The 25717-nt window shown below is 41.1% G+C and overlaps 1 protein-coding gene across 2 annotated transcripts in view; it reads right to left on the minus strand.

Moving 5' to 3' along the window:
• Positions 1-662: 662 nt before the first annotated feature.
• Positions 663-25717, minus strand: part of RASGRP3 (RAS guanyl releasing protein 3) — a 46881-nt gene continuing 21826 nt past the window's right edge. The window contains exons 6-17 of one of the 2 annotated variants that reach the window (XM_051613896.1): positions 25456-25603; positions 23888-24061; positions 23354-23470; positions 22773-23048; positions 15701-15778; positions 11741-11857; positions 9424-9539; positions 8665-8812; positions 5126-5162; positions 3078-3203; positions 2169-2533; positions 663-1675 (exon numbers count right to left, since the gene is read on the minus strand). In XM_051613896.1, coding sequence (XP_051469856.1) covers positions 1667-1675; positions 2169-2533; positions 3078-3203; positions 5126-5162; positions 8665-8812; positions 9424-9539; positions 11741-11857; positions 15701-15778; positions 22773-23048; positions 23354-23470; positions 23888-24061; positions 25456-25603 — 1711 coding nt within the window. In that variant the 3' untranslated portion in view covers positions 663-1666. The remainder of the gene's footprint in view (positions 1676-2168; positions 2534-3077; positions 3204-5125; positions 5163-8664; positions 8813-9423; positions 9540-11740; positions 11858-15700; positions 15779-22772; positions 23049-23353; positions 23471-23887; positions 24062-25455; positions 25604-25717) is intronic. The other variant, XM_051613895.1, reaches the window with a different exon arrangement.

A 25717-nucleotide genomic window follows, 5' to 3' on the forward strand; every position in this document is an offset into this window, starting at 1 on the left:
ACTCTTAGATGATGTTAAGAATGAAGTTGTACATGAACATTTCATTTACAAGGTGTATCTCAACAGATCCATCAGCAGGCTTGATCATAACCAAATGTCTGTATTCAAATTCTCTACCACATAATTTTCATTGTGTGCAGCCCGTGTGCTGTAATGGTAGCTGTGCAGGCAGCCTGTGGGGACCTGCCACCTGACCTACTACAGGAAATAAATGCCACCTTTTTGCTAATGCCTGTTTTTTGCCCACAGCAGTAAGAGTGAAGGGTGCTTCTGGCCCTCACCCTAGCTTGGAATTCAGTGCTCTCTCCAGTGCTTATTTCTTCATGTTTTAAACAGTAAAAGCATGTTTGTTTTGTTTTGTTTTTTCCTTTCCCCAGCTTTACCATCATTATTAATCATATTGGAAAACAAAGGAAACCTGCAGCATTCAAGTCTCAAGCCTGAGCATGCACCACATAGTCACAGTGCAGGTTACAGCCAAATCACTACAGAGGAGTCCAGCTGTCAGTTTTGGTTAGAGAAGCCTAGGGAAGTACTCGCTGCTCTTGGGGGCTTATAACTTGGTAAAGGGTGCAATAACTTCATTTTTGTAGGAAATCTTATTATCAGGTTGCTTTAATTCAGAGTATGTGCTCCCCATGCACACCTACTTTTGTGGGGAAATGGAATAAGACAAATAATACATGTATGCCAGTTTGGAAGGCACGCTCCAGGCTTGAACTTTGAGCTGTTTCTTTTTCTCTCTTTTTCCAGATGAGGGCTGTGCTTCTTAAGTAACTTAATGCTTCTGAGAAATGCCACTTCAAACCTGTTTCTCAGGCCATTACAGATTCGGGTGCTAATCTGGAGGTTGCTTTCCAGTACATTTAGTCTTAACGTGCAGACTGCTAACCAGAGGAAAACATATCACATACACATACATACACACACTTAAAACTAAGGTGTTTATTATATGCTAATTTTACCATAATCAGCACTGGCAGAGAGGACCCCTCTCCACTGTGGTGTAACCAGACATATGCATAGTGTCTTGGAATTCCTTCAGTCTCAGCCATTTGCTGCCTATTTGAAGGATCCCTCCTGGGAGCTGAAATCACTGTGCTGAACACCAATAGTCACTGTAGCAATGTAAACACTGCCAAAATTCAAAACCCCAGATGTGCAAAGGATTTCAGCATACAGGACTTTGTGAAAGGTTTTTTTGTTTGAGATTTAATCAACATACACACCTACTTCTTTCCTTAAAAAGATCATGACGAGTCTCTGCAAAAGAAGTGTTATTGAGCAAACGTAGATGCTTGGCTTCTGTCCTTGCCATTGTTGTTGCTGGCACACATACTGAAATGATGCCGTATATTTAAAGGAGGCCAAAGATGTCCTCACCAGCATGTAGAGGAAATTTCCACAAAAGTCATACAAGAGAAAACACTGAGTGCAGAAATCTGTTCTGCTGTGTCCGTGCAGTGTTCATCCAAATGGCTTACTAGTGAGAAAATAAATAGTGCTTGATAACACTTTTTTCACCTAAGAAAACAAGGCAATGGCTGAATTCAGAAAGATGAGGTACAGGAAAACTTCTTGTGGCCAAATGTGGTCTGTGACAGTCCATCAATGCTTGCTGTATTATAGTTGTCATCTTCACTTTTCTGTGCTTCAGGGGGAGAGATCAGCTATCCTGTAACCAAAAGAAAATAGGCACTTACATGCTAGCAAAGATGGTCAATAAAAGTATGAGGCTTTGGAAATATAAACTTTACGGGTGACAGCAGCAGCAATCAGGTCAGTATCCTGCCCTAGCCTGGACTTGTGTATTTATCAGAATGCTCATTCTTCTGACTGTAACTTGGAGTCCTGAACTGTGCATTACAAGGCTACAACAGCACAGAATTTGGTCAGATATCCACTTTTCATGACGTTCAAAAAGAAAAGTGCTCAACTCCTAAAAGCACATATTGACACCAAGAGGCAAAGCCCCAGTTACAGTAAATGCAAACTGCAGTATAGGAAATAGGTTTCTTTGAATGATTTGGCATTCTTCTGAAAGTAACTCCTGTGCAAGAAGCAAGAGCAAATTTGAATGAGAAAGTGTTCTGAAATTAATAAAATAACTTTACGAGACCTGAGCCTCTAGCAGATTTTAAGCTACCTTGGTTTCTCCTGCAACACACCTCAGATTCTTGTCTTTCTGGGAGTGTTTCTATTCCATTGTGATCCTCTGTGTGTTGTGGGGCCTCGGCTTCCAGCTCTAGATCAGCCTGCACATTGGGCTTCTCATTCTCCCATTTTGCAAAACCTTTATTCTTCCCAGCTTTGCCATGGAACTTGGACTTCATTTTGGGGAAAGTATGGGAACCTGAGTCATTCCAGCCTGGCTCATGCCAGAGTGGTTCTGTCTGTGTGGCTTGGCTGGTGGTCGCCCTCTGCAGCCGCACTGAGATTTTCCGCGAGGAGCCGGTGACGAGGGTGATGGCTCTGCCATCGAGGTCCTGGTGTTCTGCAGCAACACTGGGGAATTCAAATACTTCATCGTGGACTGAAAAAGAGGGTGGAAATGTTTATTTTTGCATCTTCTACTTCAAGACCTTTACAAAAGGATAACTTAAGCCTGGGGTGGCATGGGGGGGGAGCTAACCCCCTATATGAAGCAGTGGTATAACTAGCAATACTCACATGCTGCTTGGGAACCGATTCTGGCTTCTTGTGCACACCTTTCCTTCTCCCTCCATCTGCATGCTCAGGGGACAAGGCAGGGCTAGCATTGTGCCCTATGTCACCTAGCCCCTGGCCCTAAGTGGCTTAAAATAAGTACAGTTTCCCTAATGAGAATTTTATTTCTTTTCAGCTGGGATAGGGGTGTTGGTATGGAGGATAGGGAGCCTCAGGCAGGAGACTAAGGCCATCACTGCAGAAAGGGATCTTGTAATTCAACCACTGACCACAAGACACCGTGCACTGGAAAGTACATCTGCTGCTCTGTGCATTGATACAAGGGAAAAATTAAAAAATGGCAGCAAGGACAATGGCAATTACAGAGAATTCCAGAATTTTCCTTTAAAACAGAACAAAAGTGCTCTTACCTGGAGGCAGAGATGGACTGCTAGGCAGAGAGCCATGGCTGCTGCCTACTGAGGTTCCTCTGGAAAATTTCCTGCATGCCAGCACAAGCAGGTCCCTGCATTGCTTATGACAGTTGGCACCACAATCTGTAAAGAGAGGAATTGTCAAGTCACCAAATGGAAATTCACAGCTACCTGCTAGTCCCTCAGGGCTATTAGCAGACAAGATATCATGAGGGACTTCGAAGGAACAAAAACTTTGACAGAAGGTGTGAAGGGAATTACAGAAATGGATCACTTGCTATGAAGGGCATGACAAAAAATTGATCATTTCCATGGCATCCATTATTAGAAATCTGGCAGCCAACAGGAAGAAGGGGGATGCTATTTTCATCAGAAATTAGTTTCAAGGAAGAGACCTGGAATTACTAATATGATCCTGTGCATGCCATGTATAAAGCTTCTGCTCCACTGTATGAGATTCCAAAAAAAGGTTTTGTGGTTTGTTGTGTTGTTTTTTTTTTTGTTATTTCACCCAGCAGGGCCCATTACAGTAAACACATTTGGTCCCTACTCTGCAGGACTCTGGAAGGACAGCTGGAGGTTAGTGTAGACCACTTTAGGTTAAAACTAGTGTAAGTAGCTCAGCAAGCAACATCAGCACTGAGTGAGCTCTGTGGAGGTGTACCATCCACCTGTATAAAACTGGTAGAGTGCCTGCAGACCAAGCCTCTGCTGAGCTTTACATCTCACTGCAGGTAGACTCACCATCAGGTACATTCATCTGAAGTACTGACTGCAGCAAGAATCTTATCAGCAGACCTGAACAGATGAACTCCCTCCCCCTGCTAGCACAGTGTCAGAGGTTCAAAACAGAAGATGATGGCTCTGTGCTCAGAGGCAGAACTCATCCATACTGGGTGCAGCACACTAGTGATGCTGGCATATGGAGCAGCTAGTGCAACAAAGGGCAGGCACTAATTGCACTTGTTGACCATTTTAAGATCTGAGTGAGCAGCTCTGCTCCTTTACTCTCATGCTCCATTGCCTATCATTTTGACTCTGCAGAACCATTTTTGCTCTCTCCCCACTGGGACACTGTTACAAGCAATGATGCAGGACAGAGCTCAGCTTTCAGATCTCAAATTGAGTTTACAGGGCTGCTGTGATAAAACCCTATCTCCCTTCCCCCATCATACCAGTAAAAGTATAGACCCCAACTAGCCCTTTCATAGCTGCTCAGATGACAGTAATGAGGAATAGCTGAATTACACACATTGATTTAGCCATGGACATTTTCCTCACCCTTCTCTGAATCCTGCCAATTCTTCACCCTTTTCCTGTGAGCCAGTGTAAGACTAAGGGGAAAGAGTGCACAGAAATACAACTATGAATCCCCAGTGTGAACATTCCCCTGCAAATAACTGAACTGCAACTACAACTGCAAAAATCAACAATCCCCTTCAGCTGGGCTGCTTGTGACATAAAGAGGCCCAGCATTTTAAAGACAGTGAGGACCACTACAATGTCATTCTTGGTCTGACCTGTTCAATCTGGCTGTAAAAGCTCCAGGGTTTTATTTTTAGTTGAATGTCTGCAGAAGATGTTGCAATATAATCTGCTGGGCAGTCTAGGAAGTAAGTGTTTCTCTATTTCTAGCTCAGCCACAATTAGGCTTCACTACAGGCATGCAAATGAACATGACAGACCGAATTGCCAGCAAACCTTTTCCTGACCCCAAGTCTTAGGAGATACATTTCAGGATGTCTCGGTGTTAGGACGAGGAAACTTGGCTTTCCAAGGTGCAAGGTCTTTTCTGGTAGAAAGTGACACCTCATGGAGTCAGTGGCTGCTTTGGACCTTTAGCTCACGCAACCTGTGTGTTCCAACTGAGTGCTATGTCCCCTAGTGCAGTCAGACTCCATAGCATACCACCAGTTCACAGACAGTACCAAGTGCATAAGCAAAATTTGGACAAACAGGTGTCACTCTAGTAAAAAATACAGTTGACCTACTTGTGCTAAAACCCACCACCTATAGCTTGAAAAACCCATGCAATATTTATTTACCTTTGCATTTGTAGCCTTGTTTGATTATACCCCAGAGCTGCAAAGAAAGACAAAAGAACAACAAGGAATCAGAAAAGAAAGCTGGAAGGAAAACAAGGTCACAATGAGGAAGTACCAATGGCTACAAAAGCACAAACAGGATACCACTGCTCTTAACACCCTTCCTGTTAGGCAGACCTCCCCCTCTAATTGTGATAAGACTTGTGTGGCTTCCCCCTTATTTCTACTTCTTACAGTGGGACCACGAGAAAAGGAGAGACATGGATTACATTTGCTCCCAGAAGTGGGTGAAAAATTGCCATTATATCAAGCTTAGTGAAACCAGCAGAGCACATTCTGCTTTTAGGCCCTCTTAAAGTTATCTGCAAGAGAGTTTCCAGTGTACATCCATTCTCCAGATACATGGATGGCCAACGTCAGTCAAACACTGCAGAAGAAAACGCCACTGGAGATAAAAATTCAGTTCTTGTTTCCCATACTGGTTCCCAGCACACCCAGCCATAACAATCAGATTTGTCCACCTGTCTTTTTCCATTAAAAAATAGGTTGAAGATTCAAACAGGCAGAAAAGCCCTAAACTCCATCTTTGCCTCCTCCCAGAAGTTGTCTGTGTTGATGTATATAACAACCAAATGCCAAACTTCCAGGAGACAGTGTGTGCGGTCCCACTTCTGGGAAACTTTCACTGCCACATGAGCAGGATTGCTTGGAAGTAGGAAAATTTTGTAGCAAATGGATATCTATACAACCAGAAGTGCTATGTCTACAGCCACGGCATTAGGAAAACAAGCATTTTCACTATGAGAGGCAGAGAGAGAGGAAGGGGCAGTTTTTCTAGCCTTAGCATTATAGGAAAAGGATCAGGGACTGCAATGTTTACTTATCCTGACCTCATTCAAAACATTACCAGGGAGGATGAGCACATCCAGGCAGCTGGAAATGCACGTGGCTCCTCATCGTATTATAAGAACCTGCACAGCGTGCAGAGGGTGAATATGGTCATTAAAGAAATGTTCAAATGGAAGAGCTGGAGTACATTCAAAATACAAAAAGAGAGAGTCAAATAATCAGAATAGGAAGATTCTGGGGGAAAAAAAAAAATCTCATGCTCTGCCAAAAAGAATTTACAAGGAAAAATGAGGGCTTGGAGAATGCAAAATAGATTAGACAAGGAGGAAGAAAGGTGAATTAAAGAACAAAAGGGACAACAGTCAAAGAAGGGTCCCCTGAATGCCTGTTGTTTGCTTTTTTCCTGCTCATGCTGACTATATACACAGTGAATACAGTCGCTGTGGACAGGCAGGGACATTGGAGCCTCCCAGGCCCTTTTTGGAAGAGCAGCAGCATTAGGAAGAGCCGGGCTGTTGCTGTTCAGCTTTACATGATTTTTTCCAGCTTGCTTCGCCAGGATCACAGTAAGAGACAGGGACTCTAGTTTATTTCATTGCCGCTCTACTTTATTCCCACAGAAGAGTTTTCTCCTCATCACCTTCTTAGCTCTGTACCTTTTGCCTACTCAACTTCAGCACCACTGCTGTGGTTACACAGAGCAGTGAAGCTCAGCTGTACTACCATGTCATGGATTCTGACATAAAGCTTTACATCCCTCTGACAGTGTTGCTGCAAAGCTGGCTTCAGCCAGCTCCAAGGTAAGAGGATATGTGCAAATTTGTATTATAAAACTCGTCAGGATGGCTGCTCACCTACCCTGCATGGTGCAACTCAAGCTGTGGGACGGAACTGTGGCCGGCACAGGCATATCCATTTCACACTGATTAGTGGCATTAGGTTTCAACTTGACCTTTAAAGTTCATAGTATTTTAATAATAGATGTTTTATTGGATACTGTGTGCATTGAACTGTCATGTCAATTCATCCTGCTGCACTCTCAGTGCACATTATTTTGACTGTGAATCAGTGTATCAGTTTGAAATTAGGTTTCCACCCTTGGATGAGCAGCACTGACATGCAGAACAAATACGCAGCAGATTTTGTAGCTGGTTCCTGTCCTGTTGGCCCAGCTCATCCACGGGACAACGTCGATGACTTCAGTGAGTTGACAGGAAAAATGTCCTTATTTCCATTTCCTGTACAACCCCTTACTCATTTATATTCCTGCACTGGATGTAATCAGGGAGAAGTGAAAAATCCAACAATGGCCAATTAGTAAGTTGATGCAGAAGAAAAATATCTGGTGGAAAGGACATTGCAGGGTGGTCCTCAGACCTGGCTTCACCATGGAAGCCTTCCAAACATGAACCCAGTGTCATGAGCACAGTGACATCTCATCAAGGCTGCAGGCAGCCTGCAACAATAGGCTCAGGCCAGCGACCTCCCCTGCTCCGTCAATCTGCTGGAGCGCTCCTGGATCAGCACTGACTTTGCCACCTTTGGGGTTTTTGCAGTTCCAGTGGAAACAGGTGAAATTCCTATTTCCCTGTGGCCTCGATCAGCAGTTGCGATAGGGAGCACCAGCATCTGAGCAAGACGGACGCGTCACAAAAGGAGCAAGCGGAAGAGGGGAGATGGACAAGAGCAGAAACACCAGAGCTGGTCTGAAGGGAAGCACGTCTCTGCACTTAGAGGTGCTGTGATTGTTACTTTCAATCACAAAAAACATTAGTTAGTGGGAAAGTTCATGTAGTACAAAGTGGAGGTGTTGCCAATAGCACAGGCAGATCTGCACTGACGAGCAGGGACCATGTTCTGAGTTTACACCCTGTATGTGGGCCACATGTAGGCAGAGGACATGGGCCTTTTCCCTTGTCACTTAAGCTGTCTAAATGTGGACACTTGATTTCAGCAGGGTGGGTACATTAATGTAACTTTTAAATAATTTTCTTTACTGTACTTGGTTTGAAGCGGAAGTTGGAGGAGGTCTACAAGCAACACATATGGTCATAAACCAAATAATTCCCCAGCTGTGTAGAGGGCCCTCTAATTAGTGGCATCTGCTAAGTTATGGCTGAGAGAAAAAGCAAATTAAAAAAAAAAAAAGACAAATGAAAAAAAATTCTTGTTGTACAGAACTGCTGGGAGCACTTCTGATTTCTTGACCAAATTAGAAGATCTGTTAATTCAATAGAGAAAGGATTAAGGCTGTTATGGCCATTCAGAGAATTATGAACCTGGCTATGTTGCCATGTGCCATTTCCTGAGAAAGAACGGCTTTTGCTTCATCTACATCCTCTGTTCCAGACACCCATTTTCCCTTGACTTTGTTTACATGGGAAATCAAGCCAAATTAAAGAACTTAAGTTAAACCAAGTAAAGCCATTCATAAAGTCTCTAATACCCTTTAGCTAACAGAATTTTATCCCACCCCCTCCAACAGTAATTCTTACAAATGCCAGTATTCAGGAACCACTACAACAAAACTGGGTAGCAGAGCTGCAACATGAGTAAATGGTTTCTGCTTCTAAATGCAATGAAGTATTTGTCCAAGCAACTTCAGCAACACATGGAGCCATTTTCACCCTCTCTACATTAAAGGGTAAACAATTGTGCTTAAGATACACCATTATTAAAAACATACTTACAAATCCTGCACAGTGCTCACAGAAAGTTGGTTTAAGATAGGTCATCTCTTGAAAGTTATGAATGAACCCTGGTCCCATTTTACACTGGAACTGTGATTTAGCTCTCAGAAAGTAAGCCATCATTTCTTCTTTGCTTATAAGACCATCTCTGTTAGGGGAAAAAGAAGTAGACCTGTCACTGCTCACAGCACTGAAGAGTTAAAGATTTTCTCATTGCAAAAAGCGGGCAGCACACAAAGCACATTCTTTGGACAAGCTGCAACAGTCCTGGCAGAAAAAAAAAAACACAACACCTTAGAGGCTTTGTGGTTCTTGTCATTCATTAAAAAGCAAACATCAAAATTATAGCATGGACCTTGGTTTCTCAGCTCTTTGTGGTATCTCTCTGCTACACACACTCATTTTCCCACACACAACTCACTTCTTTCATCAGCCTGATGCCTGGCCTGGATACAGCATCTCCACTGAAATTTGGTGGCACTGTAGGGGTTTTGACTCAGTCCCAGCAGGAATTCCTCATTAAGCTATTACATAAAATATTTTTAAAGCCGAACTCCAACCTGGTTATAGGCTTAGAGAACCTACTACGGCATCAGAAGTTAAATGAGAACTCAATTCAGCTTTCAGTGATCTTCAGTTCCTTAGGTCAGACGTCAGAGACAAGCAGCTTGGGAGACACTGTTTCTTCAATCTTTGGTTTTCATGAAATTTTAAATTGAGGAACAAAACCCCAAAACACAAAGAAATCTCCAAACTTACTGGTCTTTGTCCAGCACACAGAAAGAGTCCAAAAATGGGAAGTTTGCAGCTATACTTTCAAAGTCTTCCTGAGAAATATAGCCATCGTGGTCATGGTCGTAGTTCCTAAATACAGACTGGGGAAGAAGAAAAGAAATTACTGTCCTAATATCTAGCCTATCCTCAATCTATACCAGCATTTCAGCTGTATAATTACATGTAACTTAATGTTCGGCTTTACTATTCAGATGCTCTGCCGCCTTGTTTCATTCCTTTTATTCCTACCTGGTACTTCAGTATGCATGTTTATTGGGAAAAAAAGTGGGTAATTTTTAAAGAAAATTGACCTCAGTATTTATCTAGTTATGGCCCTCCACACCTCTTCAGACATAATCATTCTGGCTTTATTTTTCTTCTTCATCAAAAATGTCACTGCCGGATGTGACATATTACCTTTGCTTCATTAGGTATGCTTTTTAATCACAAAAAAAAAAGAAAAAAACCAAACCAAACAACCAAACAGCAACTTCCCTGTGAGCATTTCAGATGGTTCTGTCTTCACTTAATTAGTTGGTCACCTCTGCTCTGCCACAGCACTGCTTAATCTGAGTTGTTTTCGAATACTTTGACATCCAGATCAGGAACACTTCGTACCTAACCATCATTCCCTCCCATCGGCCCATCCCAGCTTAGCAATAAGTAAAATCAGACACGGGATCAAATACAAAATCTTGCATATATTGATGGATGCCCTCCTTAACTGCTAAGAAATCACTATACTGTCTTCCTGATTACAGAGATGTGCAAAGGGGCGTTAAATCTGCATGTGAGGCTGATGGGGAAAACATGCAGGCCAAAGTCAACATGACCATCTGAAAGACATATATTGAAGGACAAACTCTCTTGTTAGATTAAGATTTGGTTGAGAAAGACAAGAATTTAACACACTGAGACCTCTGAAAAGTGTTTGCATTGTTCTTATTTTAATGAGAATGGATGAAGCCAATTTCTAAGCATCTACCAAATGATCTTTAACTGATGACTGGCAGACCTCAAGAATACATAATCAGCAAGGAACCAAAATGCAAACCCAAGCAGTACTCAAAACTTCTATTAATTAAAAAAATACTTTCTTGGTAAGCTGTGCCCACAACAGCCCCAACTATATTTTAATCCTGTAAATCTCAAGATCAAATGTCCTGAAGCAGATTGAGATTGTGGAATGGGGGACTACATCTCCCTCACATCCAGAAAAAAAACCCATAACCCTCCACCCACCACATTCTAGAAAGATTCAGGAGTTGCAACAGATATCCTATTTACACAAGCTATCAAAGAGAGTATTGAATCAGGAGTGATTTTTATCAACACATATGGCACTCACAGAAGCAATACAGAAGCAGGATGTGCAGTTCTGGTATCACCCATTTAGAGAAAAATGAAACATTTTTTTAAAAAGATCATGCACAAAAAGTACACTACAAGGTTTATTTGAAGGCTGAGCTAGAGAACTGATGACTTTTATGTTATCTTAACAACACAACCCCAGTTAATTAACTGGAAAACAGACAAGGTCAGAATTTAATATTTCTTCCCAGACTTAATTATTAATCTGCAAAAAGCAGAAGGAAGTCTTGCTTCATTACCTACAACACATTCCTGGTTCATCTGCATGCTGCTCACATCGCTAAAAGTCCCTTACACACCAACACAACAGGGCTCAGTATCTTCATAGAAGCCTGGTAGTGTTTAGTTTTGTTTGCATTACCTAAGATGTCACCTTTCAAACTGAAGCTGGAGGATCCCAGCTGTAATTCTTCATTACTTCATTCCCATATTTTTAAAGCAATACCAAGGCAGTGCTTTCCTCACCATACATAGTATACTCTGGACTGTCAAATGACAGCAAGTTCAAAACCAGAAACAGGGTTTCCAGAAAACTTATCTGGACCTATTAATGCAGGAGTCCTTGTTTCTGAATATTTTTGTTTCCAGCCAGCTGCTACCAGACAGGAGCTGGGTGACTAGAGCTGCAAAAATTCAGCTTTGCCCTCTGAATTCATATTTGCTAATCAAACCTATTGATTAGCAGCCAACCGCTGGATGCTCCTGAAAGTTTGCTCCTTTGTATCCAGAAACCTGCTTATTAATCCCATCACTGTTCACAGGCATAAAGAAAAATATTTCTGAAAGTATCAGCAAAAGCTCAAATTTGTTACTGGATACCTGAAATTCACCCCAACCATAACAATCTATTGAAGAACTTGAAAATACTTATAACTAAGACAATATCAAAGCTATTGTTCTCTTTGAGCAGTATATTCCTCTGAATACTTACATCCACCAGCTTTCGTATGTGCTTGTTAATGATGGTAGGGTCAGGTTTTGGTACTACTCCAGAAGCCCACTCCAGTGGCACTACTGGCTTGTTAGGGGTCGTTGGGGAGGTAGGCTGCTGAGAGATAGATGAGAAGATGAAGATTTTAGTATTTGAACTACCAAGTTGAATTTCCTTCTAAAAGCAGCTCTATATGGCAGAACTATAACCACAAACAACTAGAGTCCCTGCTCTGTAAAAACGTGCTCGGCACAACATCAGGCAAGAAGCTGCAATGAGACTCAGAGGAAGAGGGAAGGAAGGAGGGTCTCTGGACATGGTAGGCATCAGAAATAGGCAAACCCAACCCCCTGCTTTTCTCTTTCCTTATACAGTCCTTAAAGAACTCACCACCACAATGCTGCCTGGCCCCAGCTCCCTGCCGGAGGGACCATGCCCAGGAGCCATGAGAGGGACTCCAATGGCCTGAGTAAGTTAGCACCCCTGCTCTGTGGCAGCACCAAGCAGAGAGCATGATGCAGAAGCATGGGCAGAATTGTGCTCAGCAAACCCACACATTTCCAGCTGAGACATGCCAGGATGCACAGCTTCATTCATCTAGACAGCCTGAGCAGAAGAGCTAACCTTTGACTTGCGCTGCAGATAACACCAGCCAGACTCTTTCATTCTGAAAACAGTTTGGTCTTGACAAAATGGTAGCTGACAACTCACTTGATGCACAGAGCAAGCAGCTCAACTCCCTTCACACCGCTACAGGGAAAAGCTCTGGCATGCAGGTCAGCTTATTCAAGTAGAAAATACAGGAAAAATCTGAACACGGCTTCAGGTTAGGCTTTGAAAATCACCAGTTAGCACAAAAAATGCTGCATGGCATACTAGCCTCTCCTGCATCTGCCACCATCCTGCATCTCCTGCCATCTAGCAGGAGAACCAGTGTCAAGCAGAAAAAATTCAGCATAGTTTTGATCAGAAAGAAGATGGCCCACAGCCTTCTATGGCCCCAAATTAACTGATGAGGAAGAAATCTGCCTCCCTTTAAATTGCTGTGAGGTGAGAGAGAGATAATTAAGCCATGTAAAAATGCTAGTTATTATTGTGTAAAACAAAGCTTTGTTATTGAGATGAAAAATGGTGACAAGGTCGCACTCTTCTGTCATTGGCAGGGAAAAAAAAAAAAAGGACCTGTTAGTGGGTTGCGTTATTAATTTGGCTTCTCCTTATTTCTTTGTCAGAACAACTTTTGCCAGCTCCTCAATGGCTCTTGACTCATGACACAAACCTGCACAAGTAAGTTTGGGAAATTAAAATCCCTGTATCCACAGAATTCAATATCAACAAAAAAATTAGTGAATTTGGACATCCACATTTTAATCTTAAAATTAATGTCACCAAACATGCTGGCAAGAGTTTTTGCTCTAAAAATAGGCAGAAATGCAGCAATCTTATAAAGATGACGTGTTACATGGTATCATGTAACATGCCAGAATCGTGATATTCCTACAGGTATGGTCAGAGAAAGAATTTGAAACATGCCTTCTCTTAAAAAAAAAACTAGACTAAATGGTCTCAAAGCATCAGTATCAAAGTGTCAGAGTGGTGCTAGACTACCAAATCATCACAGAGAGCTTTTACTTCCTGCTGGTCCAACTGCATAATGATATGAAAGGGATTGAAGCCACTGGAGCATTCTTCTTTCCTCTGGGCTATTTAAATTTTTAAGTTTTTTTGACAAGCTGCAATGAGAACTTCATGTCACTAGACAAAGGAAAATGCTGGTTCCCCCTATTCGTTCAGAGACTCATATGAACAACCACAATTTTATTTATGTATTTGAAATGCCTGCTACGAGGAAAGGCACTAAGCAGTGTCCAGAGACTAACTAGCTGAATTTATTGAATGCTCAGAAATACTGTATCTGGTCATGCTGTTTGTGATTCAGTCTGGATCTCCTGTCTGCTTCATCAGCACAGGGATTATGCTATCATAGACTGAAAAAACATTTTCAGATGGACGCAAACACCTGCATATATTTTGGCATTGAAATAAATTCTACTCAGAAGCAAAAAATCCATGTAAACATGTCTTCAGTGGCATAGCTATGCCTGGCAGAGTTGTATTCTAGCCAATTGCTGTACTAGTAAAAAACCCCCAATGAGCAGGTAACTAATGCACAGGGAAAAGCAGGACAGTGTGACAAAGAGATGCTATATTACAACTGGCAGTTGGTCCTCAGTATTTTTTTAGGCTGCTACATTGACTAAAGATTCTCTTCCCAGTTTAGCAGAATGAAAGCCTTGCTCAGGTCCCCACTGAAAGCAGGCTCTTGTGCTTGGGGGTCATCTCCACTTTTGCCTTGAAAAAGACTGCAGCAGCCTGAGGCACCTCCTCTGCCGTGCACCTGCCTGGGAGGGGCACCCATACAACAACAGATCAAGGAGCAGTTGTTGGAATGTGGGAATGACAAAAGTACGCTGTCACATTGCCTTTGACAAATTTTTCCACAAACAAAAGCTCTACACATTCTTTCCCTTCTAAAATATCTTGTGTGCTTTGGCACTCCATCAAAGAGAAGTGTGCTTCAAATAGTCCTGCTTCTGTCAATTCAGCTGCAGTTTCTGCCCATCAGGGTGCTGCAGCAGCTCAATGTCACTGGTTATTCATTGATCATCATGCAGGAGTCTCCTACAATTTCTGGGCACTGTTGAAGTTCACAACACTGTTTATATTGCTTTTGTCCTTTCTAAAGCACAGGCTGGAGATCAAAGCAGCAATGTGATCATTGTCTTCATTTACAGTAGTGGCCCATTTGCTCTTCCACAACTTAGAGCTGTAACAGTTCAATTTTTGCTGGCAATAATGGAAGCACGAGGGAGCCAGAATGACCATGATAAACTGGAACTGTTGTGGTCAAATCATATCCAACCAGGACTGGAGACTCAGTAATGAAATTCCAGATGTTCAAACTGAGTTAGTGTTGACTATGGAAATATTCAATAAATTCCTTACTATTGCTCATCATCCCCCATAGAATGCACACATATATAGTCCTCAAACTGGTCTCCAAGACTGATAAACTATCTTAAAACCCAGAGAAGCCCTATACTTGGAAATCAGGGGGGATTTCTTCTTTAGTTACTTTTAAGAATACTCCAAATACATAAAAAACAGTGCAACAAATCACCTCAGACTACTGGATGCTCCTTTCACATGTTGCTAAACATTTACAGCTGCCCCTACCTTCTGCTGGTGTCAGACCTGAGATGGATCAGCCTGACAGCATCAGGTGCTCAGTATGGTAAGAAAGAAGGATGTTAATGCACTGATGAAATGCTGAGAGGGCAGAGGAGTCCCTAAATTTTGGCAACAGAAGAGATAGTAATACTTTAAATGAAAAGTCATCTATGAATTAGGAGATTTATCTGTACCCTCATACTTGCAAAGCATATTTAAAAAAGCATCAATGCAGCATTATCTTTAGTTGCACATACAAAAAAAAAAAAAAAAGATTCTGAGGTGTTTAAATATGGCTTGAGAGCCCAAGATGCTGTCAGTGCTGCATAAGCAAACAGTTTATTAAATAGCAAGGCTCATGCTAAGCCTTACCTAAGATAAATCTTTGGACTCACTGTTGTTTTATATAACTGCACCAGCATCCAGAAAATGAAGTAATGGTCACACAATAAATAACTGATACAAACTTACAAAAGTTGTCTTCACATAAAGCAGACCTATATTTTCCAGGACTTGAAAAATAATTAATAACAAAGTCTGGCTTGTTTCACTCTTTACTTCTCCCAGTATGTACTAGAACCTATAAATAGTGACTGTATCCAAGCATACACACTAGAAAGCTTTACATGAATATAAATGAGAAAACTCATTAACTGTCATTTGAAATTTTCATCAATTACATGCAGACAAAATAAATGATATGTGAAAATGCAATAGAAGATGACATACAGATTTGGAGTTCCTTGGTTCCAGCACCAGTGAGAGCTTGTAGATATCATCCTCAGTGTGATAGAGGTCCAGGGACAGCTATGTGTAAGAAAGAGAAAAAAATCAGTAATATTGTTAAGACTGGGTTTGGTTGACAAGCTTTTAATCAGAGATATACCTACCACTGAAGCTAAACAAAAAGTTCTGCTACTTAGAGCTCAGGATACGTGTCAAAGCTGCTTGCAGCTGCTGGGAAAGCAGCTTTTCACAGCACTAAGGTAACCCACGCAGGTGAGCACATCTTGCTGTTCATGGCCTCACTGAGCCGAGCGAGCGCTGCTCTCAAGGGCCATCACAACCTCCATCCCAACATGTCATGTGAGAGGGGCTATGTGCTCTTCTCCAAAGAGGGACTTCAGCACCAAAGAACCCAAGACCACCCTCACACAAAACACTCCCTTCCAGCAGTTCAATAGTCATGGTAGATCTCAGAGAAATAAACACATGAATATAAAAACTGCAGGAAAGAAGTTGTAAAGTGGAGAGGCTAGAAGTACTTCAGATTGCGTTCTGGTTTAATTTTGTCCTTCAAGAAAGGTCAGAGTACTGCAGCTCTTCTACAGAGATCAGCCCATGCAGCAAAAGCCTCTCTAGAAAGCCCTGGGCAGCAGGTGACCACTAACACAGGCCCAGGAGAGACAAGCCACGTTTGGCACTGCTGTTGATGCAGCAGGTGCTCCATGAACAGCAATCCCAGTTAATTTAGCCCAGTTCGGCCTCTTCCTGATCCTCCCTCAGCGAGTAAGGCAAATTCCCTTTCAGTTTCTCTTTGTAGATAAATGGAAGATTTTTATTCCATGTACTCGTTGTTTGCCCTGGAGGATTTATTGAGAGAAGAGGAGGGACATAAATGCACTCAAAGTAAGATGAATGGTCTTGTGCCAATGCAGGTCTGCAGTACATTTTCTTCTCTCTTGGGGTGATAAAGGAGAAAGATAATCAACACTGTGGCTAATGTTTTCCAGTGAGAGCAAATGAACATCGCATGTTTCCTGTGATCGTGTCCCTACATTAATTGGCTTTGGAGCAATTGACATGATTTGAAGTTATCATCTACCTTTTCAAATCCCCAATTAAGCTAAGATTGAGGTAAAAGGATATTTCCCTGCAGGAAGAGAGAATTAGTACTGACTAAATAAGGTTATTTTTAGAGAACCTGAAGTGCCAAGTTAGTAACAAGGACCAGTAACTCTGTACTGGAGAACCACCCCTAGTAACCAGGACCAGACAGGACTCATGCCCTTTCCCAAGACAGGTACACATCCCAGAGTGAATATATAGCTTTAGAGATGTCTGGATTTTTCATGATTTATTTTATCTAGCTGAAACACTACTCTGTTTTTTTGTGCATTGTGTCAGTTGTGGGCACCAGTGAAATCTGGAGCACCCTGCAGGTTCATTCACCCAGCTGGCATGCTGCTGTCACAGGGGAATGCAAGGACCTGCCCTAAAGATAAAGTAGATCCAGTAACTGTTGTAGCAGATACTGCTCATGCACTTAGTTATTCAATGACTGTATTCTTAGGCTTCTTGGTGGTATAAAAAAGGCAGAACTCAGCAAATGACATTATCAGGTTGGGCTGGGACTGACAGCAGAATTGCTAGTTCAAAAGACTTTGCTGTTTTCCTAATAAAGAGTGCAGTGTTCTCAGCAAGTCAGATGAGTGGGGTGTGGATTTGGGGATGGGTATGCCTTAGTATTTACTGAGCAAGTTTGTATCTCCCCCTCCCTGAATTGCCTGAGCTTCTCATAATCTGCAAATATAACTTCATTAGGCACAATGAGCAAGCACACAGTGGACAAAATATTGTCTAGTACAGAATTTTCAAATAGTACTAAAAAATTTTACAAGCATGATGGCTATACAGTTATATAAGCTTACATCTTATATTTTGTTTACAGTTTTGCTTTGACAGATAAAGTGTAATCAGAGTTTACCCAGGACAACCTTTACAGCTGGTAGCGGTTTGACTTCCATTGCTGTCCTGTTCTTCCAAGCAATTTTGGAGCCGAGTGAGAAGGGCAGAGATGGGATCAGAAAGGCACAGCTTATTTTTTTTTGTAAGTGGAACTTCTTGAACACAAGTTAGGGAGGGTGACTTTCAATCTGATTGTTTAGATATTTCTTGTTCCCTTCACTAGACTGTACATATGACTGGGACTTTCCAGTCATTTGCATATAGTCTCAGAAAAAGATAGATAAATAGCTCTTGCTACCTAAAAATAGGGGGGGAAATGGTGGCACCAAATAGGTTCTAATACAGTTAGTATAAATACATTGTAGACTAGTTGAGAGACTGAGATCCTCTGAATCCACAGAAAGTGATGAAACATTTACCCACAGGCTTTTATTCATGCTGTGAAATAAAAACAATGTGAAAATACTACACAGCAGGTAAGGAAATCCCTTAAGCACCCTTACCAAATGTTTTCTAATGATGAAGATGTCATTAGAGCTATTATTCCTCTCTAGTGCACTTCTAAGCTCATGTTTATGTCCTCTTCTACTACTTCTAAACTCCAGGTTTCAGATGCCAAGGACCAGTACAGAACTGGGTATAGAATCAGTGGAGATGGAACGAGTGTGACCAAGAAGGCAGAAAAGGAGGAAGAACCACACAGACTAAAAGCAAACATGCACTAAAATGTGAGTCCATCTTCATGTAACATGCTTTGGCTCACCAGTAGCTGAGTCATGGCACCTTTACTTCTCTTGCCCGTATCACTCAGACTTGCTTATACACATGACCAAGTGAGGACTCACATCACTAAAGCTCTCCCTCAATTTTTGCAGTCCCCTGTGCCAGTAAGCCTGGCAATCGTCATACTGCCCTCCATACAACATAACCTTTGACTTACTTATGGCATTTTAAATTCCATGAAAAATATTGGCTTCTTTCTTTCAGCTGCTCCTTCAAAGCTAAAATTTCGTGAGCTAGAGGCTGATTTTTATGCTGACAAGAAGATACAAGAGTGGAAGCAGACTTCTAAGCTTGTGTGCAGACACCTAAATCAAGAGAGAGCCCCAACTTTCCAAAATCATCATTCAGCAGCTATCACTGAAATCACAGATTTAAGCTCTCCTGTTCCGCATTCACCCTCTAGGTCTGCACACGCGATAGCATCTGGAAAATGCCCTTGAGACCTTTGACTAGGTGGCCTGTTGCCTCAGCTTTTAAGCCAAGCTCCCATTTCATGGCTCTTAAAACACTCTTCCCAGTTGTCACCATTTCCAAGCCACTTGAAAGATATCAGCTCTCCTAGAGCTGATGGGCCTCCACAACTGAGGAAAAGAAAGACCAGGGCAAATTCCCACGTGCTCATGAAATACCCTTTTTATCTTTTTGTGCAAGCTGTTTCACTAGCAAACCAGCACCCAGTGATTTACTTGTCAAGCAAGCACATGCCAGGCTGTTAGCCCTTGCTAAGCGTGGTGTAAAAGACAGCTCTGCAAGGGAGGGAGGCCAGGCAAGAGATTTACACACTGCTTATCAGGACAAAACACCTACTAAAAGCCTGCCTGGATAGAAGCAGCTTAATGGGAAAAGAGCAGAACTGAACAAATAGTTGGGTCAGCTGTTTCACAACCCAATGCAAAGCACTCTACATGTTTATGCTCATTTACTAGTTTTGAAAGGGAGTTTCTCGAAGTAAGTAAAAGGTGAGAAAAATGTTTACAGTTTACATTGGAGAGGGAAGACCTAGCAATAAATAGAAAAGTTATTTCTTCAGACTCTGAAAACTGGGGGTGACTTTGGCAGCAAGGGAGGCTGAAACTGCTAAAAGACCATTTGTACATAGTAAGTTCAGCTATTTTTAGTCAGTTCTTGACAGCTTTGGGCTGCAATTGTAGCTTTCTTCTCCTCTTTCTCTGACACCAGCCTATAAATTAAAACTTTCTTATTAACAAAGAGATTGACAAAAACATTTCACCTACTATGTCAGTTCATTACAACTGCTTAAGAGACAACTATAAAAAAAAGTACTGCAAGGTATTCATATGTACAAATGAGAGCAAAACCAACATACTGGAGAATAGTGACAATACTCATAATGTTATAATGTACCAAAATTCAGGTCCAGCAACCTTTGCTAGAAGTTTGTTTGTATCCTTTCCAGGAGCTGTTATCTTAAATCAAAATTTGCACACTATAAAACCTGTGTGACTCACAACTGCACTTGCAGTGACTACTATGAAGACAAAATTACCCTTGAAAGGTTTTAGGAAACCTACAGCTGCCATCCTAGGATAGTTTCGGCTGTCTCCATCATTACTGAAAGGTACCACCATGGAATCATGCTGACATGAAAAAAGCAGTATAAAGCAGTACAAGTTAATCTTAACCCATGATCAGGTCTGAAATCAACATTACAGCTTGCAGGTTCATTCATTTACAATCAGATTGGCTCAACTGTAACCAAATCAACACAATTAATACATTATAGCACAGTAAGCAAAAAAGTACTTGTCATGTTCTCAATTACTTGTCCTGGTAAATGAAATATACTGAATTAAAGATTATGTAGATATAAATAAAATAAGTTTTATTTTGCTATAACCAAACAAAACAAGAAAAATATTTTAAAAATAGAAAAACAGATCACATACAGAAACTGAGGTTGATAAAAATGAAACTGCAAGATCTCAGAAAAATCCGAGGCTTTCTGCTCCATTTGGAAAGCAGGCTGTCACCCAAAAGAGAGAAGAACAGCTAATGAAAATGTCAGGAGTAGTTCAGCTTCCATCTCTCACTTCACATTGTCTAATTTCTGCCCTTGGGGCTCAGTTTCTTATCCCTGAGTTCTCTAAAACTTGAGCTTACACTTCCCTCTACTCACAGCCAAACTGTAAGAAACGATGAACTTTCAGAAAAGAGCAGGGAGGAAAAGAGTGGCATAAGATAAGAAAGTAACTCTCAATCTCTACTAAGACAAAACAAGGTAATAAATACCTGCCTTTATAATCTAGTATTTTAATTAGGAGGGTGTTCCACTAACCATGATTAGGACTTGTTCCCAGATTGCTCCATACAAAGTGTAATAGGAGGAGGTTTTCCTTCCTTCCCCAGTCCTCATTACAATCAGGCCACAGGTATATCCAAACCATCTGGGTTGTCTCAAACTCAGGCTGATATTTTTTAGCCTCTGTAGTGTAAACTCCAGTAACTGATCAGTCCCAGCATAAATCCACAACCTCTGCTTAATTTCCAGATATGCACATTTCTGAGCATTTCAAGGTAAAGCATAAAAGGAAAATTTCCAAAGCTCCCACCCAACTGCCCTCCAGTTAAGGCATTTCCCTAGAACAAGCTAGGTAATAAGAATCGCCTCAAGTCTGTGATCTGACCGAGGGAAAGCTGGAATTTGCTTCCCATCTCTCCAGGGGGTAAATTCTGAGGAGTTAATGCTATCCAACAAAATAAACACTCGAAAAAACAGGAAATCTGTCCTAGTTACACACAGACCTTGCTTACTTGTAAGCTTATTTTTTAAATAATTTGATTGATTTTAGGAGATCAAGGAGATTCTCTTTCAGTCCACATTAGAGATCTGAAAGAGACAAAGTTAAATAACAAAGAACAGAAACAGCATAAAATTATTAGAATTGTTTTGGTTGGAAAAGACCTTTAAGATCATCAAGTGCAACCATTAACTTAGCACTGCCAAGTCCACCACTAAACCATGTCCCAAAGCACCACATCTAAAGGTCTTTTAAATACTTTCATGGTTGGTGACTCCGTCACTTCCCTGGACAGCCTATTCCAATGTCTGACAACCTCTTCAGTAAAGAAATTTTTCCTAATATCCAATCTAACCCTCCCATGGCACAACTTGAGGCCATTTCTTTTCGTTATATCGCTTGTTACTTGGGAGAAGAGACCAACTCCCATCTCGCTCCAACCACCTTCCAGGTAGTTGAAGAGAGAGATAAGGTCTCCCTTCAGCTTTCTTCTCTCCAAGCTAAACAACCCCATTTCCCTCAGATGCTCGTCATAAGAATTGTTCTCCAGACCCTTCACACATTAAGAGAGTCCTTTACCTAAAGTGACATATTTCAGACTACACTCAGATGAGCAGGCAGCTTTTATTTGTTTTTATAACAAACAACTGGTTTAAAATAAACAACATTCCTTTTTTTTTAAGTTTCACAGGTTCTGTCTTTAATACCCAGGCACTGATTTTTGCCCATGTCCTGAAAAAACTGTGGTGCTGGACCAAACACTGCTGCAATTAAGACAATGTTAAAATGACTAAATGACAATAGAGTTTGGACTGATGGTTCAGGCTCCACACTTCAGTATTTAAAAAAGCGTAGTATTTACTAAAATAACAGTTATTGTCTACATATCAAAAAGGGGATTGAAAATTAATTCCTTTCAGCATTGTCAGTTGCAGCTTTTCTTTTTTTTCTTTTTTTTAATATTTTATTCAGTCTTTTTGAAATCTCTCTTTCCTATGGTTTGAAATGGGACATTTAAATTCTTACCTGCAATTTGTGTGTGCAAGTTTCAAACCTCCCCAAATCCAGCCACTGCCAAGAGGGGGAGGGGAAAGTGCAGAGGTTGCAGGGGCTCTTTAACACCATTCAAGGTAATTTTTATTTACTGGACAGAAAGAGTACTGCATTGCACACAAAGCACAGGGGAGCAAGAACAGAGGGACAGCCACGTTGGAATTTCACTTGTGCGTCCATGTCTGCACATCAACCAATCTCTGCACAAGAGACATAAGCCTCAATTCTAAGCAGTCAGAACTTAGTTTTTGATTCTCCTAACACAAATACAGCCCTCTTGCCATCCTTGAAATAATTAATTGATAATGATCTTATTTCTGCTTCCAACCATCACATACTACAGTAATGAAACTCTCTTGGGCTTTATTCACACCTCATGTGAACTTGTTTCTGTTTTGTACTCTCTCCCTTTTGTTTTATGAAACTGGGATAACAATGTGCACTTTTCTCTGTAGATATTAGTACTGACATGCAATATCTGCATAACAGAAGTGAGCTGAAACTTGGTCAATACTTACAGTTAGCAGGTTAATTAAATCCATATTGGGCTCCAAATGATGAGAAGCAGTTTGGAGGGAAACCAGTTCGCTCAAGGTGATGGAGAGCTGCTGCATTTTCACTATATTTACTTTGTTCTCATCTATCCAGTCAGGAAAAATGACATGGACAGCAATCAAGTCTTTCAAATGAACTCCTAAAATAGGAATTTTGAAGTCCACACAGTCAGCAAAAGCCTTGCGGTAGTTGCAGTAGTTTCCATTGGAAGAGACCAGCTCTGTCATTTCGTTCCAGTCCTACAAATAGCCAGAGAAGCAAGCCTCTGAGAAAGCATTCCTAGCATTCTGTAGTCTGCTTTAAATGAGCACAAATCCTGTCAGGGTGTTGACAGTGTTAATTTCTTCTCTGGCACAGGCAATGGGGCAGAGGATCTCTGTTAGTTGATCCTTCTCCACCAAGAGGAAAGCAACCAAAGTGCCTTTTAGGATGCCCTGCCATGATCCAAGTATTGTGCTGGTGAGACACCTGCACTGCAGAACCCATCAGAACTCAAAGGTGTGATGTTCTGCTCACTATGTCTATATTCTGGAGTCTACCATACCTTTGTGACTTCTGAAGACAGATGTGAGTGAGTTTCTTTCAAGCGAGAAATAGAACTGTGGCTTAGACCTCCCACAACTGCCATGAGCGTATTGAAGTTCTGGAGGTGAAGGAGCTTCTGCAGGACAGATTGATCATGTATAATTAAAAATCAAGGAAATACATGTGTCAGCTGTTCAATGTCACACATGACAAGTGAAAGGAGACAACCAACCACTGCCAAAGCAGAAAGCAATAAACCAGGGGACATAACTGAATGGCTCAGCATTTCTTTTTTTGATTAGCTTAGCTCCACAAGAAGCACATATTAGTGACAGCTGCCAACCAAAATACAACAACAACAAATTTTTTTTACTTGTATCTACTAGTTGAAAACTGCAGACATACCACATCTAAGCAAAGAACCTGCAGTGATGTTGAATAGGGTATTCACTGAGGAAACAGCAGGAAGAACATCCAGTTCACTTGTTTACTGCAGTCTCTATTTGTATCACTGCTTTATAATGGAGGAAAAAGACTCATATGCAAAACTTACCTGTGCAACATTGATAAACTTTGTGATGACTTCTGCCCTTTGCTGGGGTGTTGGTTTGCTGAGAACCATGAGCTGGACCCATTTGGAGATACCATTAAATAAAGCAATAGATCTCTCCAAAGTAGGATTGTTATCCAAGCAGCCATGGATCACATAGCTTTGGTAGTCTGTGAACTAACAGGAAAGGCATTTTCAGTAAAATGGTGGACAACCTAAGACACTAATTGAAGCTTTGATAATTTTTTCCTTTTCAAGCTCCTCTTGTTTAGAAAGTGACCAGACTCAGGGTCAGGACACCCTGCTGCACATCAGTTCCTTCTTAAAATTTTGTTGCTTTGGTTGCTTTTTAAAATTACTTAAATGTCATCTTAAAAGTTTTGTGTTTGTGTGTTAGAGTCCCAAGAATGAGATTTCTGTAAATTTCTGTAATTTCTGCATTTTTCAGCTGTCCCTTTAAGGCAGATTTTAAGAAGCTTCTGACATAACTTTAACTTATCCTGGGAGCTGATAGCATGTCAGTCAACATGGGTTTCTTAGTCCTGCCTGATCAAAAAATGTCTGCTAGAAGACTGACATTTCTGAACAGTTTACAGCAAATCATTGATATCTCCAATATCATTGTTTCTCTGTAGCAGTTCTCAATTACTCTTTAAATTATACTAGTGATACTGGGCTTGGTTTTCAACCTCCATGTTTTGAGCTGTGCCCTTCACTTTTTATTTCCTGGAAATGTACAATTCTTACAACTTTTCTGGTTACCAGTCTCATATGAACAAGCAACACAACTTTCAAACCTCTTCATTGCTTTACAGGATAGTATGACATTAATTAGCTGATTGCAAAGAAACATCTGAGATAGCAAATTTCAAGCTGAAGAATTAAAAGACAAATTAGAAACAGCAAAGAAAAAAGAAAATTCCTGGCAGGTCCAAGTTTTATTTCTGAAATTCTCAAGGGAATTAGAAGATATCCTAAATCTAATTAGAAATCCATCCCTTTTTTCTTGTCCTTCCCTCCTCCTTTGAGGTTAGCATTGCACAGATGACAGTGGGGTGTTTTCCCATGATTTGAAGTCTAGACTAATAAACCTTTGAACATTCTTGAGTTTTGTCAAAAGCAATTCTATTGAGACTGGTCTCAGCTCCTCATTGATCTTTTTTTTTCCTTCCTCTCTGGACATGAACAACGAAAAATGAATATGTTTTTCTTAGTTTTGGAATTTGACTTATTTCATGCTCCTAAACACTGTAAAAATGATCCCATCTTTTGCTGTAGAGAACTAGTCATCTTCAGAACTCATTGCTTCCATTTGCCAACAGATACAGAGGCATCACATGACCTTTTCACATGGATATTTGCCAGCAGAAATCAGCATTTCTTTTGGCATTTGAGCTCAAGGAAGATCAGGGAAGTTCTGGTGCAGCCATGGCTATGTACACCATTTGAAGGATTGTAAAGATTTACTACACTGAAATGTCAAGGGGAAAAACGTCATAAATGCTAAAACATGTGAACACTCTTTAAGGACAGGCTCCTAATTGCAAGTGACAAAGTTGTAGGCTTCTTACAGAAATTCTCCTAAAAGATTTATGCTCCAGAAAAGTGAGATGTTCAGCTAGCTCAATGGGCTCCAGATGGTCAAACAGAAGGCAGGCTTTTCCTTTCTTGGAAATCCTCTTCCTCTGTGTAACTCTTCTCATCCAGTCATAAGAAGGGCTGTAACAGAAAAGAGGTACAATTCTAATTTCTGTTTGGGTACGTGTGAATTTGACCCATAGTCTGCACACATAATATAAAATTACCAAGACACAGATCATTTTTCAGATCAGT

The sequence above is a fragment of the Apus apus genome, chromosome 3, assembly GCF_020740795.1.
Source record: "Apus apus isolate bApuApu2 chromosome 3, bApuApu2.pri.cur, whole genome shotgun sequence".
Classification (NCBI taxonomy): Eukaryota; Metazoa; Chordata; class Aves; order Apodiformes; family Apodidae; genus Apus; species Apus apus.